Here is a 15,557-nt window from a genome sequence, read left to right as displayed (position 1 = left end):
GAGCAAAGATTTGTAGTGACAGCAAAAATTAAGTAAGAGAAGCTGCTGTCCCAACTACCTATGCCTGTGAAAAAAAGACAGGTGATTAGGGAACACAGTGTTACAGAGTTGAATGACAGACTGAAGGCATCATCTTAAGTTTTTTTCCTGATATTTGGATTTTTTAGAGAGAAAATGAGATTACGGAGAATATAGAGAAAGTGACTCTTAGTGGAGAGAACTGAGGAAAGAGAAGGAAAATTAGGAGAACAGAACAAGTGAAGTGACGAAACTGAAAAGAGCAGGGAGGACTTGGAGTGAGCCACCATCTAGAAGAGGGTAAAACACAGTCTGAGTAAAAGTGTAGCAGGCAGTTCGATGTTAAGGTTGTCATTACTTTGTGGAGATCCCTGCTATGCCCTTCTTTGCTTCTGCAGAATTACTAGATGTAAGGTATTCATTTTTAATGCAGGCATACATACATACATATATACATACAAATACATAAAGACCTTGACTGTATATAAGTTTTCCAGATTCAGTATGTGCTCTTGTTTATAGCAGTGACTCTAGAGCCAGTTGTATTTCTTGTGTCATTGCAAGTGTACTGTTCCACAGGTAGTGACAAGAGCAAAGCACCGTTATGAATTCTTTTTTGTTGTAATTTTAACATGTCATCTTGACATTGCCTGTAGTCTAAAAAAAGTCATAAATTATTTCAGTATGAAATTATAGCAGCCAGACACATTCCAAGGTGTTAAGTTTTGTTGTAATTAGACTTAGAAAATGCTGTCAGGAATGATTCATGTCATTTTAAATAACAGCATGTAAACTAATCATGTACGAATTAAGTGTGGAAATTACCAGAGTAAAAGGTAAGAGATTCTATATTGGATTATATAACTGTATCTGCTAAACAAGGGGAAGATTTGAGTAGCAGCCAGCAAAACAGACATGAGAAGGCAAAGGGAAGAACCATAAAGTAATCCTAGAAGTCAGTACATTATTTTGCGCTACTGTCAGCAATCTTAACTTATAGGAATGTATGTCACCTATAAACATCTGTCTTCTCAGGTGCTAGCAGGTTTCTGTGTCAAAGGGCACAGTACTGCGTAGGGTTTTTATAGGGACAAGTTACATGCTTATGAAGCATGGGATTTATTCCCACCAGTGAATGATGACTAAACCTACAACAACTATGTGCGAGAGAGACAATTGTGTAAAATTTAGGTTCCAGTGTAGGTGGTTTTGCTTTGCTTTTGATCATGTTATAGAAAAGAGGAAATTAACAGACCAAGCCTATTTTTTGCAATATTAATAATTCTTAAAATACTGTTTAAAATTCTCTGAAGTCTTAGTGCATGAAGTGGAAGCAGAAACTGTACAAACTGATAGTGAACGCAAGTGAATCTGATTCAGTTTTATCCATCAGTATGAGAGGAATATCAAGAGGGAATACAGAGCATGGATTAAGTAAAACTAAATTATTCAAATGTAAATAAACAATAAGTAAAGAAAGTATTTTAGCTGGATTTTTAACAAAAGTTTCTCTTTAGTGCTAGAAATGAAAGGAAGAAAAAGTTTTACTAATGCAGAATGACATATAGTATTTTGTACTTGAATGAAAATAAAATTCTATAACTAATTAACAGATCTTTTCCTTCAAAAGAAAAAATGCAACAGCAAGGCCCCAGTTCAAAAAACTATTTTTATTCAAACCACATTCCTGCCATTTGATCAGTTTGACAAATTAAGGTCTCACAGTTTCTCACCTTGCAGTTTCATGATGAAAATTACTATTTCAAATATTTTAGTGAAAGAAAAAGAGGATGCACATGCTGATCCAGAAATACAACCTATGAAGGAAGATGATGGAACATTTGGTGAATACAGGTGAGCAACTGATGTGGTTTGTCATGTTCACTGTTCATATCACACATGCTGTATATAATATCACATTTACTAATGCAAAACTAACTTTTTTTCCATGTTGACAAAGATTCTATATCCGGTATTGTATAGAACCATAGATAGCATTTCAACCACACCATCAGAAAAATTAAATTAAACATCCAAGCTTACAATAAGCTATTCACTAATGCAAGATGAAATCCAAATTCAAACACAATTGTCTCAAAGTGAGGAATCTTTGTTTAAAAACCCATCTTTCAGATAGTTAAAATACCAGATACAGTGTCCTTTCAGTTAGGGCACATTTAGCATTATGGGTTTTGAAAATACATTTCTAATTGAAGCCTAATAAAGACAATCTTGTGTTACATTGACTGGAAAAACAAATGCAATTAAAATGGCTCCCCATACTAACACCTAATCCAGTAACAAGGAAGTGATGTTATACACAGAGGTGAAGGAATATCCTAAAAGAAAAAACAAAGATCCCTTTCATGTATTTCAGTGTAAGATACATAGCGAGCAGCTTCAAAGCATGCAACACAGCTCTTATTGCTGACTCTTCCTTTGTTGTAAATGTAGTCTAGCTGAATTTCTGGCATCAAAAAAAGCATGCAACTCTGTTTATGTAACAATTATGAGTGTAGCTTATTAAATAAGCGGGATTTTATTTGTTGTTTTTTTGATCAGTACAGGAAATGGTTATTATTTTCTGAATATGTCAATACTATTATATTTTACATGGGTATTATAGTAGATTTTATAGTGCATTCCTGTGTCAAAAGCATTGTAAAAGCCCTTTATTATTTCAAATTATTACATTTACAAATGTACATAAGAAATCAGTTTTTTCAAGAAGCATCTACTCTGTTGCCATAGCTTCTTCATATAGGGGGAAAAGTGCATCTTGATCTGACTGGAATAGATCTATAGTTCTGAATGCCAAAGCGCAGTTCCTGTTTATTCTTCCTTGATTTTAAAAAATACAATAATCCGTTCTTAGGTTAATACATTCCGAATAGGATTTTATTACAGCATGAAGTGCATATGTATTAATTAAATTCAGCTGATACAAAGGGAAGTGTGAAGCAATGAGCAGGGGTAAATGAGTACTGTATAAGTTTTCCTAGGCAGTCCAGTTTGTATTCTGCTTTATTGCGCCATTATTTTTTGATACTTGGAACTTTCAGCAGCAGGAACTGATCTTTGTACAGAATCGTACAAATGATATGACCTCAGTACGTGTTTTCTCAGGCCTAGAATGAGACTGTTCAAGTCTGCTTTCATGCGTGACCTGTAGCAAGATTTGAATTCGTGTCTCCATATTTAAGTGGCTTGAGTTAATCTGTAGAGTGATCTAGAGCTTTATTAAATTATTTTATAATGCATTTATCCACCTCATGTCTGGTGAATGTGGACAGGTGCATGCCAAGCTTTCAGACTTCTTCATATGAAAGAGCTCATCCTATTTACCATGCAAAAACTCCTTTCTAAAATGTATTTCTGTGTAATTAGTCTATACTGGGCTTTCCTCTTTTTTCCTTAGAGACAGGGCAGCAGCAGCAACCAGTCAGATTACAGAAGATATGTTGGCACCCTCTCTGCAGCCCAGCATCACTGCAGTCACTCAGTTCCCAGTCTGCCTGCCTCACATGGCACTGGTCTTGATGCAGTGCTTCTTTGAGGAAAAAGGGTATAGGGTTTCCCTTGGAAAAAAAAAAAAATAATAATTTTTGAAAGATCAAGGAATTCGAGTATTTTGAACTTTTTTCATCACTTCAGGTCCATGTCTGCTTGGACAGAAAAGAAACTGGACAAGGAAAAGAAAAGAAAAGGTAGCTGTGCCAATTCTCCTGAAGCAGACCCAGTCTTTATCAAAGCAAAGTCTGTGAGATCTGACAGATCCAACTTCTTCAGAAGGTCAGGGGATCAATACTTCAGCACCAGATCAGAGACCTCCTACTCCAGGAGGAGGGCTAGGCAGTCTTCAGAGCTTGCAAGGGTTAGTTCTGTCTCTGCTTCCCTCTGCCAAGAGGAAAAGAGGTCAGATGAATGGAAGTACAGGCATGGCTCTAGACATCGTGCTTCCAAGCAACAGATAATGGGGTCGAAGGAGGGCTCAGATTCTCAGGCAGGACAGCCATCCCCTTTCCAGCAACCCCTCAGCTGCAACTCAATTCGTGGCTCCCTTGCAAGGCAGCAGTCTCTCCAGCACTTGTTCAGCCAGACCCCAGACTACAGCTCAGATTCAGAAGACACTCAGAGCTCCTACCACAGGAAGGTAAGACCTTCTACTACTACTCACTTCTCTGAATCTGAAAAGAATTCATTAATGAAATCTGTAATTTTGCCTGAGCTAGCTACTGTCTTAAAGGATGCTTTGACAGCAGCCAGACAAAGTATAACTTCTGTGGCACAGGCTAGGTCCCATTCAGTCAAGCATCCCAGGATACCGGTTACAGAAGTTCCAGTGGTTCCTCTAGAAGCAACTGGGAGCAGTTCCCAAACTATTGAGTCTGACCCTATGGACGGTTTAAAAGGTCAAACAGCTTCTGGGAAGGAGAAATCTGAGGCTGACAAGGCCTTGGAGGTTGAGTCATCCCCTGAAGATGGAGAGGTATCATCTGAGTCTCCTACAGAAGACCAAGAAGAACCAGATCCTGTGCGTAAGTTTGACATGGAAAATCAGAATTACCTGTTCAAGCACATAAAGAGAGTGTTGATGCTAACATCTTCCAAATCTGAATCTGCTTCGGAAGAACAGCATATCCCCTCTGAAGAAGACAAGGTAGATAACGCACTTCCTGTCCATTCAGCAGTGGAAGATCTTGTCTGTAGGATTTGGGGTAATCCTGAGGCAAAGCACGAAGCCCCAGCAGTCTTACATAAGCTCTATCCTTTTCCAGTGGATAAAGCTGCTTTGTGGGGGACTTTGCCCCAGGTAGACAGAGCACTGGTTACTGGTGATTCTGTACTATCAGTGCCTGCTAATACGGATGCTCTTCCTAAAGATCCTACTGATAGAAAGGTTGAGGAAGCAATTAAAAGGTCTTTCAAGCTAGTTGCAGCCCAGCTTGGAGTATCTATCTACTGCACTTATGCTTCTAGAGCATTGCTAATATGGCTGGGGGAAGAGCAAGCCAGATTCAAAAAGAAATGGGTCCCATCTGGTGCCATGCAGAGGAAACGCAGGCTATGTAAAATTGCAGCAAGTTTTATCCATGATGCAGCTGAGGATTCTCTTAGACTCACCGTTAAAAATATGGCATGCCTCACTGTAGCCTGGAGAGCTATATGGCTACGTTCTTGGACCTCATCGTTAGATCTAAAATGTAAACTACTGTCTTTACCATACACAGGCGGCAAGCTGTTTGGTGAATCCTTGGTCCAGATCATGAAGGATTTCACAGAACACAAACACTCCTTATGCCAGCTGAAAAAAAAGAGCTCTGATGGAAGCTCTTCGTTTTCTTATCCTCACAAGTGTCTGAGCTCCTTTCGTTCTCCTCCAAAGTTTAAAGGAGGGAAGGGAAAATATAAGGTCTCACAGTCATTTCATGCCAAGTACGAAAGGACAGCTCACTTTCACAGAGACACCAGACCGTCAAGAGGAACTTTCTAAGAACACAGAATTGCTTCCTCCTTTCTCAGGAACTGGGAAGAGTGAAAGACTTGAAAATTTATACCGAACAGACTTCAATATTTCTGGCCAAGTTAGCCCAATGCTTAGAAAATTAGTTATTTCAACTATTAAATTACTCAAATCTTAATGACTAATTAAATATTCTAGAGGAGTCATAGCTCTCAGGTTTAGGGGAGGTTTTTGTCACGTTCAATTTCTAGGCTTCCCAGTATTCTTGGGATGGCTTGGACTCGTTTGAAGTTCAGCACTCTTCAACTTCATGTAAGAGCATACTTTCTGAAGAACCAGCCAGTGTTGGATTTTTCCTGCCATATCGGATCTAATGGAGGAAATAATGCTCTAGGAAATGCAGGTGTTTCAGGAGCCACAAGAATGATTGGGTACACTATGTCCCTGTGACTGGAGGAATACCTACACTTTTACATAGAAGGGAAAAGACTACCTCTAGCAAACTGCGTTACAGTCCCAGTGGTTTCCTGAGTTGCAGAAGACTGAGATAGTAAATTGTGGGCAGTCAGTGCTTACCCCAAGAAACTGCAAGAAGTACCACAAATGTATGTTTTTTAAATTAAAACTAAAGGCTATCTAGAGCTGCTGTTCAGATCAGTATAGGTGTGTAAATCAGTCTAAATTTCCATCCTGGGCCCTAAATCAAGAGAAATTGAGAAGTTACGGTACGTACAGCCTGTGGATTCCTGGGTAGGGAGAGACTGCAAGCATGCATTTCTTAGTTAACTTCACAGGAGGTATGAAAGTCTAGCATCTCATTGCAGTCTGCGGAGTTTTCTTAGGAAGATCAAACAGGACAAGGCAACTACAGTAGTAGGACTGCTAGTGTGGTAATGCAGGATGTTTGCACATTTTGTTGAATTATTTTGCCTCTTTTCTTCAACACTTTGACACACACAATGTTTTTGCTAGAAATTGTTGGATATATGTTATGAGAGACTTTCTGGAAATGGTTGGTGGAGAGTTCTGCGACTGCTAGATTATATATTACTCTTCTTTCTTGTTCTGGGTTGATTAACAATGAGAATATACTTTGTAACTACAATAGGATTTTTTTCTTTTGTAGTTATTCAAGTTTTATTGCAGCTTAGGTGTGTTTCCAGGGGGACCTGGCAATGATTTGTGCCTCAGCACTGTAATTCTAAGCTTGGTCCCTTCTAGTGCAAGAGGTTATGTCAACGGACTGCTGAAGAGTTCTTGTCTCTGAACAGTACAGTTGGATTTGGCAGTGGTCTTATTGTGTCCTCATTTATGCACACGTGCTTTCTTTGATGGTTCTTATTTTAATTCTTCAACATCTGTGTCACTACTTTTTAAATCAATGCTTTGATTTCCCTTTGCAAAACTTCCCACCAGAAATAGCAAAGGTAGAAAGTTGGTTGAATTTCTCTCAAGCAGATTTTTGTTTAAAATTTTTACAAGTGTGCCAGGTTGTTTGACTAACAACAGTTTTTTCAACCCATTGCCATTTAAAGTCAGAGCTTAAACACCCAGTTTTTCCAGCTTCTGCCAGGATTGAAGATTGAGTATTACAGAGATGCTAAACAAAAACTACTCAGAAACTTAATATAGATGCACTTACGTCTTAGCTAGATAAGAGAGAGTTAGATGTTTTTAAGTCTGGATTTTTGCAGGTGCATAAGTGTATAGGGAAAGCATATTTGGTCTGGACAGTCCTATCAGTTTAGGAGCATGTGCAGAAACCTTTTAGATATTGGGGCAGGGGTTCTCCTGGAGTGAGCAGGGAAGCAATAGTGTAAGGTCCTTCTGTGGCTTTATGTGACTGCTTATACTTATATATGTATTTCTGGGCTGTTGGCCTGAAGGCACAGATAAAGGCAGTTGCTGCCAACAGTTTTCATCTTCTGCATCCCCTTTTTGTGTCCAATAGCCCAGAATGCTTTACCCATTTTATTTATGTTGCCTTTCCTGAGACAGTTGTGTTAAAAGGAAAAGTAGTATATTGCTAACCATATATTGAGTCTTTTTGCATGTCCATGAATGTGGCAAAGTTTAGTGGGAACTAGTTGCCTGCTGGACTGCAGAGGCATCGTAAAACTGTCTTCCCCATTCTGACTGGTTGCTGCATGTACCCATATCTAAGGAAGAAAAACTGGAAAGTTGAAAGAAGAAAGGAGATTTCAAGGTACATATTTCTTTCAGTAACTGATGAGCTTGTGAAATGGAAGTACTTTTTTTAAAAAAAATGTTTGCACTTTGCACTTTCACATGTTATTGTCATCTCTGTACTTCTTACATCTCTTAATTATTAGCTGCAAGTTTTATATATGTTTCATTAAACTAAGAAGAAAAAGAAACGTATTCATATATTAGCAGTCATTCATGCAAAATATGTAAATCGGGCTTTTAGAGTATGCTTTAATATTAAATACTGTTCTTACTAAAAGGGCAAGAAATGTGTGTGGTACCAAATGACTGGCACATACCAGCCTTCATTGAGAAGCTGTAATCCTTAAAAAGCTACTAGTATGGAATTAATTTATAACACAACAAATAGGGAAAGCATGACTACACTTTCATGGCTGCCTGATCTAAATACAGAATTCGTACTCATTCTCACCTCTTGTTTTGTTTCCTCCTGGTACTTGTTGGCTCACTATTAATTGTATGCATTGCATACATGACACTTTTCAAAAACTTCTTCAGTTTTCCACTGTAATTTTAGTCAACCCAATTTTCACAGTATTTTTTATTTCACAATATTACACTAAGTAAGTATAAAAGTCAGCAAGCAAAACCAGAAACAAAAACTAAAAGAAATCTATCCTGGTTGCATTTTGGAATAGTGTTGTGAGCAATTGTAAGCAAGATTAGCCAATCTTGCAGATACTGTATCAAAATTTATGGCTTCAAAGTGTTTTTGCAATATGGTATTACATATTCTACAGTGTAAAGTGTTCTTTAGCGCTTGGGCATCCATATTCATAATGCAATTCAGCGAGTTTTGCAGTCTGCTTCTTGGTGGCAAACAAAATACATTCATTTCCCCAGAGCACCAGAGTCCCTTCTCTGTTTCGCACCCCCAGGGTAAGAAAAGTGCTGTCCAAAACATTACTTTCTTCACCTTTTTTCTCTCTTTCCTGCCTGTTTTTTTCCCCACTCTCTCTTCCTCATTTTCTTTCCCTTCCACCCAAAATATTGTATACATCTAAGACAAAAGTAATAATCCAGTTTGATAGATAGATAAATAAATAAATAATAATAAAACATTTTCCTATGACATATGCCCCCTTTTCCACCCTGGATAACTCTACTTGTTTTTCCACTGCCAGAGTCTTGGCGGAACCTCTTCCTGGACTTGTATAGTGCAAAAAGGGGGGAATCCCCCAGTTCAGATTTGATTTTTGCATCTGCTCTAACTGTGCTCTCACTCCAGCACCCACCTCCATCCATGCATGTACACTCCTGGGTAAATCTGCAGTTTTGTTTTGTTTTTTTAATTACACAGTAGAATCCTCATCCTTACCAAAATATAGAAAAATCACAGACACAACGCAACCAACCGTGTAAGTATTTCTTCATTGTTCGGCATATAAATGAACTTTGTTTACAAAAATACAAACAAGAACACCCAAAGAACAACACAAGGCAGAAGTTCCCATACCCAGATTTATCTAAGTTATAAATGAGAATCAAGCTTTCTCTCAGATTAAACACAAAAATGCGAATATTTTTAATACAGTGATGGTATTATTTACTGTTTTGGTGCTTTTTACTGTATATTGCAGCTGAGTGAATTACACTGGATAGGGTCACACTTCAGAATATTTGCACAGTTACTTGACCACTTGGAATATGGAACAAATGCAATTTTAATTTGATCTCATTCCTACATATGACGGTGTAAGCAATTATGAAGTTACTCACCTAAAATGCGAGCAGCAAACCATATGTGTAGTGTGCTTTCTTAAGGGTATTGCCCAGAAAGCATTAACCACCCTTCGGGAGCGGGACCGGTTGCTGCTTCAAAGTGAGCCTCCAGTCTTCATTTGGCTTGAATAGCCGGGTGTAACGGCTCCAGCGCCCTGTAGTGAGGGCAGTGCAGAAACTACGTTGTGTGTGATTTTTAAATACTCGCTTCCATCTTCAACGTTTTAAATGTAGGGTCCTTCCAAAATGAACTCTCTTCAGTGATGTCTGTAATCTGCTTGTGTTTGCAGTGTTAGAAACATTTTCAGTTTGCTGCTGGGTGCTGGACAGTTTGGAGTAGCGTTCTTTTAAGTGTTACTAGCCTATATATTTGCAGTATCGGTGAGCACAGAAGATCAATTATATAATTATCTTTATGCCATGTACAGAGCAATACCTAAAAACAAAATCAAGACTGACACAGTCAAGTTAGAGTTTTTGTCTTTGTGTATTTCAAACATGATTTTTTTTCTTACATGTTAACAAGAGAGATATTCCTTCCACTTCTTTCTTGTCTAAGCATAGAAGAATAAAATCTCTGGTATGCTTTATCTGTAAGTACATGCATATTAGAGGCATACTTCTTTTAGAATGTGGTAACTGAGTCTTCCAAAGCCAAAAAAGGTAATTACATGAGGAGAAGCATCCTGATGGAAAATTGGTGTCATGCTTTTCTAGCAATAGTGAAGTGTTTCTTAACAGGGCATTTGTTAGCTAACATTATAATCTGTGTGACCTTGTATAAGCCATATATATGTGGGAGTTCAAAGATATTAGAAAGAAAATAGAAAATACATTATTGGAAGAACTAAGATATTTCTTTTTAGGAATTAGATGGTTCAAATAATTTGCTGAATATATATATATATATTCAGTCTAATGTTGTGGATATTGTAAAATATGTTTTCATTTCTTTGCTATTCTGTACATGTTTCTTTAAATTTTCCATAAGCTGGGGGTCTTTAAATAAAACCAAAAATCACTTACTCTTCTGTACCCTATATGCAAATAAAGTCCCATATTCTGTTTAAGACAAGGCAAATAATTGCACCCAAAAGTGCAGCTGGTAATAGTGGGTTTTAATTCAAAATGTTTTGGAGCTGCTGCCGAAATCTTCATCTTGAAACTGAAGTGCAGAGTAAAGGATTCTGAAAAGAGCCCGTCTACATCTATTTCATGAAGTACAAGCCTACCACAGCTGCAAATTTATTTGAAGATGCTGATGGTGCTGCAGCTTTTCCACTGTCAAGGGAAAGACCACTTTGCTACAGGGATCTCTCCTCCCTGCCTGCCTTTCCTTTCCTTTTTTCTGTTGTCCTCCAAATCACCATCGTCATCGTCAGAACACGTTACCAGTTACTGATTAGGGCAGGGAGGTTGATCTGATAATGACAAAGACTAAGCATGCTCTCAACTCCTCAGTTCTAGCTACTGTAAGCTAAATTGTTACTTTACCTGTAATACAGTAAATGTTTTAGCAATTGTAAGAGCAACGTATTATTGATAAAATACTGATCACTATCAGGATATGGACTTTGCTTTTCTTCTTAGGCTATTTTCATTTGTTTCTTCTGCACCCTTTTAATGGAATATGTAGGTCTCTTGAAAGGTAAGGCTGAAAATTGCAAGTCTGGCCTGCATTATGTAACAAATTATTTGAAATGCAGCACTTTTATTTTCTTTATACTAGTAAAGAAAATCAGTATATTTCATTTAACCAAATTCATTCTTCATTCATGTTCAAGGAGTCAAAGAAAATAAGGAGTTTAACAGACTAACTTCACAGCACATCATAAGCTTGTTACTTTGGAGAACAAATAAATTTTTTTATAATTTCTCAACCCACTTTTTAATGCTTGCAGTTGCATCTAAATTGCGTCCAAGCCAAGGGTACAGATCTTATCATTCAAAAGTCATGCACGATGGGGGAAAAAAAATAATATGAAATCACAAACCCCCTTCCTTCCACTGAAGACATTCTCTGTTTAAACCATTTCTACACCATATATTCATATCAACTGCATCATATTGATTTGTCTCTACAATGTGATGTGGGTTTACTAAAGGATTATAGGGCTGCACACATGCTTTTTATAAACTCTGCATGCATGGCTGATTTTTTTCTTAATGTACAATACATCAGTTAATGCCTTTTGTTTGTTTGTGTCTCCAGTGATGCAGAGGACCATAAACCTCTAAAAAAAGGAAGCCGGACACCTTCAGACAGAACGGTGAAAAAAGAAGACAGTGATGATAGTTTAGTTGACTATGGAGAAGGTGTAAATGGTCAGTTCAATGAGGATGGCTCCTTTATTGGACAATATAGTGGTAAAAAAGAGAAAGAACCTGCAGAAGGAAATGAAAGCTCTGAGGCTCCTTCTCCTGTAAATGCCATGAATTCATTTGTGTAACCACAGAACTCAGTCCCCTTGTATCTTCAGTTTGTGTAAAGCACTTGTATGTCCTCCTGCTCATACTATGAACGTGCAGGTAACAGAGCTCCTCACTACAAGATGTTAATGCTATGAGAATATGCAAATCAATACAGTTATGCAGCATAATGACACATTAAGTGGTATGTCAGTATGAATCAAAATACAAAATTCAAATTTTGTTCGAAACTTGAGTATTTTTACTTTTTTAAAAAGGAACTGACACTATAACATTGACTTGTAATTTTGTTTCCTGTTGAAAATACAGTATAATGCATGGGGAAAAAAAAGCTACACAATTCACAGGTAATCTCGTGTACACTATAAAAACATGGTTTGACAATTTGTTATGCGGTCCTCAGCTGAATCCCTGGATATGAATTCCGTATTCATTGTCAGAGTGTTATAGTAGTATTATATAGAACTTCAATGTCTTTGTGGACATTGTTGTGAAACTGGTGACTTAATGTCTAGCTATCTTACGTCTTTTTGCAAGACAGTTAGGAACAGTATGTACAGTATATAATTGCTAAATGATTTAAGTATGACATTTGCATTTGCTGATGCTTAATGAGACCCTATTATCTGCTCTTTGCTCCTATTACTTTATAGCCTTTTTAATCTATCAAGTATTACAGCAGTACAGTGTTCTATTTTTACATCAAAACACATTGAATTGATTTTAGGGCATAAAAGATACGCATTGCAATGCATTTTGGAATTTGTACAGTCACTGAAAGAAAAACTTTAAAAATGAGAGAAAATATTCCAGATAACACAGGGCAAAATACATTCAGTGCCTTTATACAATATGCATTCCATGATGTGCTGTACTACTAAATCAGTTGGTGCAGTAAACTGTGATTAGCAGACTACTGTCATTGCCAAATAAAGTAAAAATATGAAGAAAAAAAGTGTTATGAAACTGTTGTGCTAAAAATGGAAGGTTTTGAATATTTTAAATTACTCAAAGACGACTATGATTTTTTTCCTTTGAAAATAAAATAAATGCTTTCTAGACAGCTGTAGCACAGCATGTTTTCGTGGCCTTAGAAGAATAAAAAAGAAAATAATAAAAGCAACCAGAATTAAATTATTTACTAACACAGCAAGGTATAAGCTCTTGAAAAATAAATTGTTAAAAAAACCAAACCAGCCAACTACACCAGCGAGAGTGCATCTCCATCTGTGTCCCGGCCTGATCAGTGTGGCAGCTTTGTAATTATCTGCACCCTGAAGCAGTGTGGGGGTTACCACTCGGAACCGCAGAATTCAATCTGACAAGTGCTAATACGGTTTAGTGGTAAAGGATGACTATTATCGGTTACAAAATTATTTTCTCGCATACTATATCAATCAAATGTTTACCTCCAAATATAAATTTTTATAACAACCTATGGTTGAAGGAATGCTCAGTTTCATTTGCCAATAAATTGGTTTTTCATAACTTGCATCAAGTTTAATTTTAAGTAAGCTTTTTATATGTAGATATTTTGTTGAATTTGTAAATACACTTAAAGCGTAGATGCTGTATGCTTCTAGGTGTTACAGACAAATACAGCAAGAAAGCTTATGTTGTACTGTGTAAGAAGTACTATAGCCAATGGTGTGCATGGTATTTTAAAGCATCTACTTAAATATATATTTTTTTTGCTGTGAAAATGAAATAGTGAACTGTTCTGCTTATTTACTGCAGATTCCTAATTGAACCATTCAGAGCTTTTTCCAATGCGTTGCATTAGAGCATAGTACACCTTGCAGCGATCATGTATATATTGTAGGTAAAGCACAACTGAAGTAATCACAAATGTAAGGTAGCTGTAATAAGCTTCTTTCGCACCTTTGAGCTTTCCATTGATCAGTTTTCTTAATGGGAACTGAAATAAGAAATTAATTCTACAAACATTGATTACAAAGCACAAAGAGACATTTCTTAATAAGATTTGCCAATGGTTTTGGTAAAAGAGAAATATAATTTTACTCTTATTTAATTGTAGATGCTGAATTATCTGTGCATGTGGGGGTAAACATACAGGCTCACTTCTGTAATAGTGCAACAGATTTTGTATTAAAAATAAATGTGGTTTTAAAATTTCACTGTTTGTTCTGTTTACACTACCAGTAAAAATCACATCTGAGCCACCATGTAATGAAGAATTCAAAGCAGAAAAAGGCATGAAACAACTCTGGCAGAAGTTGTTCCCATGATGTTATAGGACTTTATGTACTGCAGCCAAATTATTTATGGAAAGTTGCGTATCATTACATGCTAAAAAATGTGAATCTGTCTGACCATTTCCCATTGTAATCTCCTGCTATTACATTTTACTTCCATGGATGCTTTATTTAGTCATATTTCTGCAAAGAAAAAACCCGAAACAGTCATGTTCCATACCTGCAAGAATAAGAGAAAATAAGAATGTTTATTCAAAACTGAAAGCCCTGAGACAGGATCCCAAATCAGGATTTTGTGTCCTAAAGAAATTGTCTGATGTGCAAAATTCTGGACCTCTGTTTTTAAACAGTACATGAAGTAAGGAGATTTTAAATAACATCTTTTACAGTACACAAAATCCATTGCAATGCTTTTTTCATACCTTGTCTATTCTGTGTATGAATGGAAACAGACTGAGCAGGAGGGCAGCTGCTTTGCAGAGAAGACTGCAGGAGAGCCATGGATTCCAAGATATAGGAGCTTCAGGAGATACATCAGAAAGCTGATGTTTGGCCATGATGCTTGAAAGAGGGATTTTATCACTGAATCAGAAGCCATTCTGTCTGCCCTCCTATGTGTAACTGGAACCCCCTGGCTATTCCAGCTTCTGTTATCTGCATAGTCTCAGTTCTGGCACCTTCAGATACTGGGCTGCCTGTTTTTCTGTACAGGTATCTTGATTTTTCCAGCAATGTGCATTGATTGGGAGATATGAAATACAGCTGTTTCTGTTTTGATTAAAGAATAATTCCTGAAAAGAGGGGCCTGAATTCCCTAGGCTTTGTTGGGACAGAAGTTTCTGTACGCTTTTGGAGACACACGTACATTCTTTATGCATGTTCCCCAAAGTACAATACATATAGTTGCTACGTTTTCCCTTTAGTGACATACCTTTGCTTTTGGTTTTATTTTCACTGAAGTGATTGTATAAATCCTGAGGGAATTAAAGAGGATACCCCAATGGGATTTTTTCCTTGTAATCTTCTATTGCATTGTTCCTAGGAAAATAACAGTTTCCTTGTGGGTCCACGTAGCAGAGGCAAAGTGGCAAAAGATTTGGGAACCACATCCTCTTTGTATGCTGTCTGGCCCATTTTAAAACAGAACCAATAGAAATAATATATGAAGAAATACTGTCTACAGTATAGAATTTTTTTCTTCTCTGAAAGAAGAATTAGGGAGAAAAGCTGGAAGAGGATGAGATATCAATAATTTCTGAAAAGTAATTGGCCTTTTTTGTGTTTCTGTCCCCCTCCCACTACCTTAGGAAATGGTGTTTCAGAGAGCTGGCAGAAGCAGCAATTGGCATCACAGGAAGATGGAAATAACTGAATGTGCTACTTGTAGGAATCTACCCCCAAACGATGCCCTCTGGGGTGTAAACACATCTAACTGGCCATCATTTTTTAATCTCTGAAGCGATCTCTTGGTGCTCTTT

General features: G+C 37.2%; 1 protein-coding gene across 40 annotated transcripts in view; it reads left to right on the top strand.

Moving 5' to 3' along the window:
• NRCAM (neuronal cell adhesion molecule) overlaps positions 1 to 15,083 on the top strand; it is a 166,122-nt gene extending 151,039 nt beyond the window's left edge. For 20 of the 40 annotated variants that reach the window (XM_037389658.1, XM_037389661.1, XM_037389662.1 and 17 more), the window contains 3 exons: positions 1,794 to 1,872; positions 11,070 to 11,081; positions 11,646 to 15,083. In XM_037389658.1, the coding sequence (XP_037245555.1) occupies positions 1,794 to 1,872; positions 11,070 to 11,081; positions 11,646 to 11,883 (329 nt within the window). In that variant the 3' untranslated portion in view covers positions 11,884 to 15,083. Of the gene's footprint in view, positions 1 to 1,793; positions 1,873 to 11,023; positions 11,082 to 11,645 lie in introns of all 40 variants that reach the window. The other 20 variants (XM_037389672.1, XM_037389671.1, XM_037389696.1 and 17 more) reach the window with 3 other exon arrangements.
• The last annotated feature ends 474 nt before the right edge of the window (positions 15,084 to 15,557 follow it).

Source organism: Falco rusticolus, chromosome 5 (assembly GCF_015220075.1).
Source record: "Falco rusticolus isolate bFalRus1 chromosome 5, bFalRus1.pri, whole genome shotgun sequence".
NCBI lineage: Eukaryota > Metazoa > Chordata > Aves > Falconiformes > Falconidae > Falco > Falco rusticolus.
This window is presented reverse-complemented; position numbering and strand designations above follow the sequence as displayed.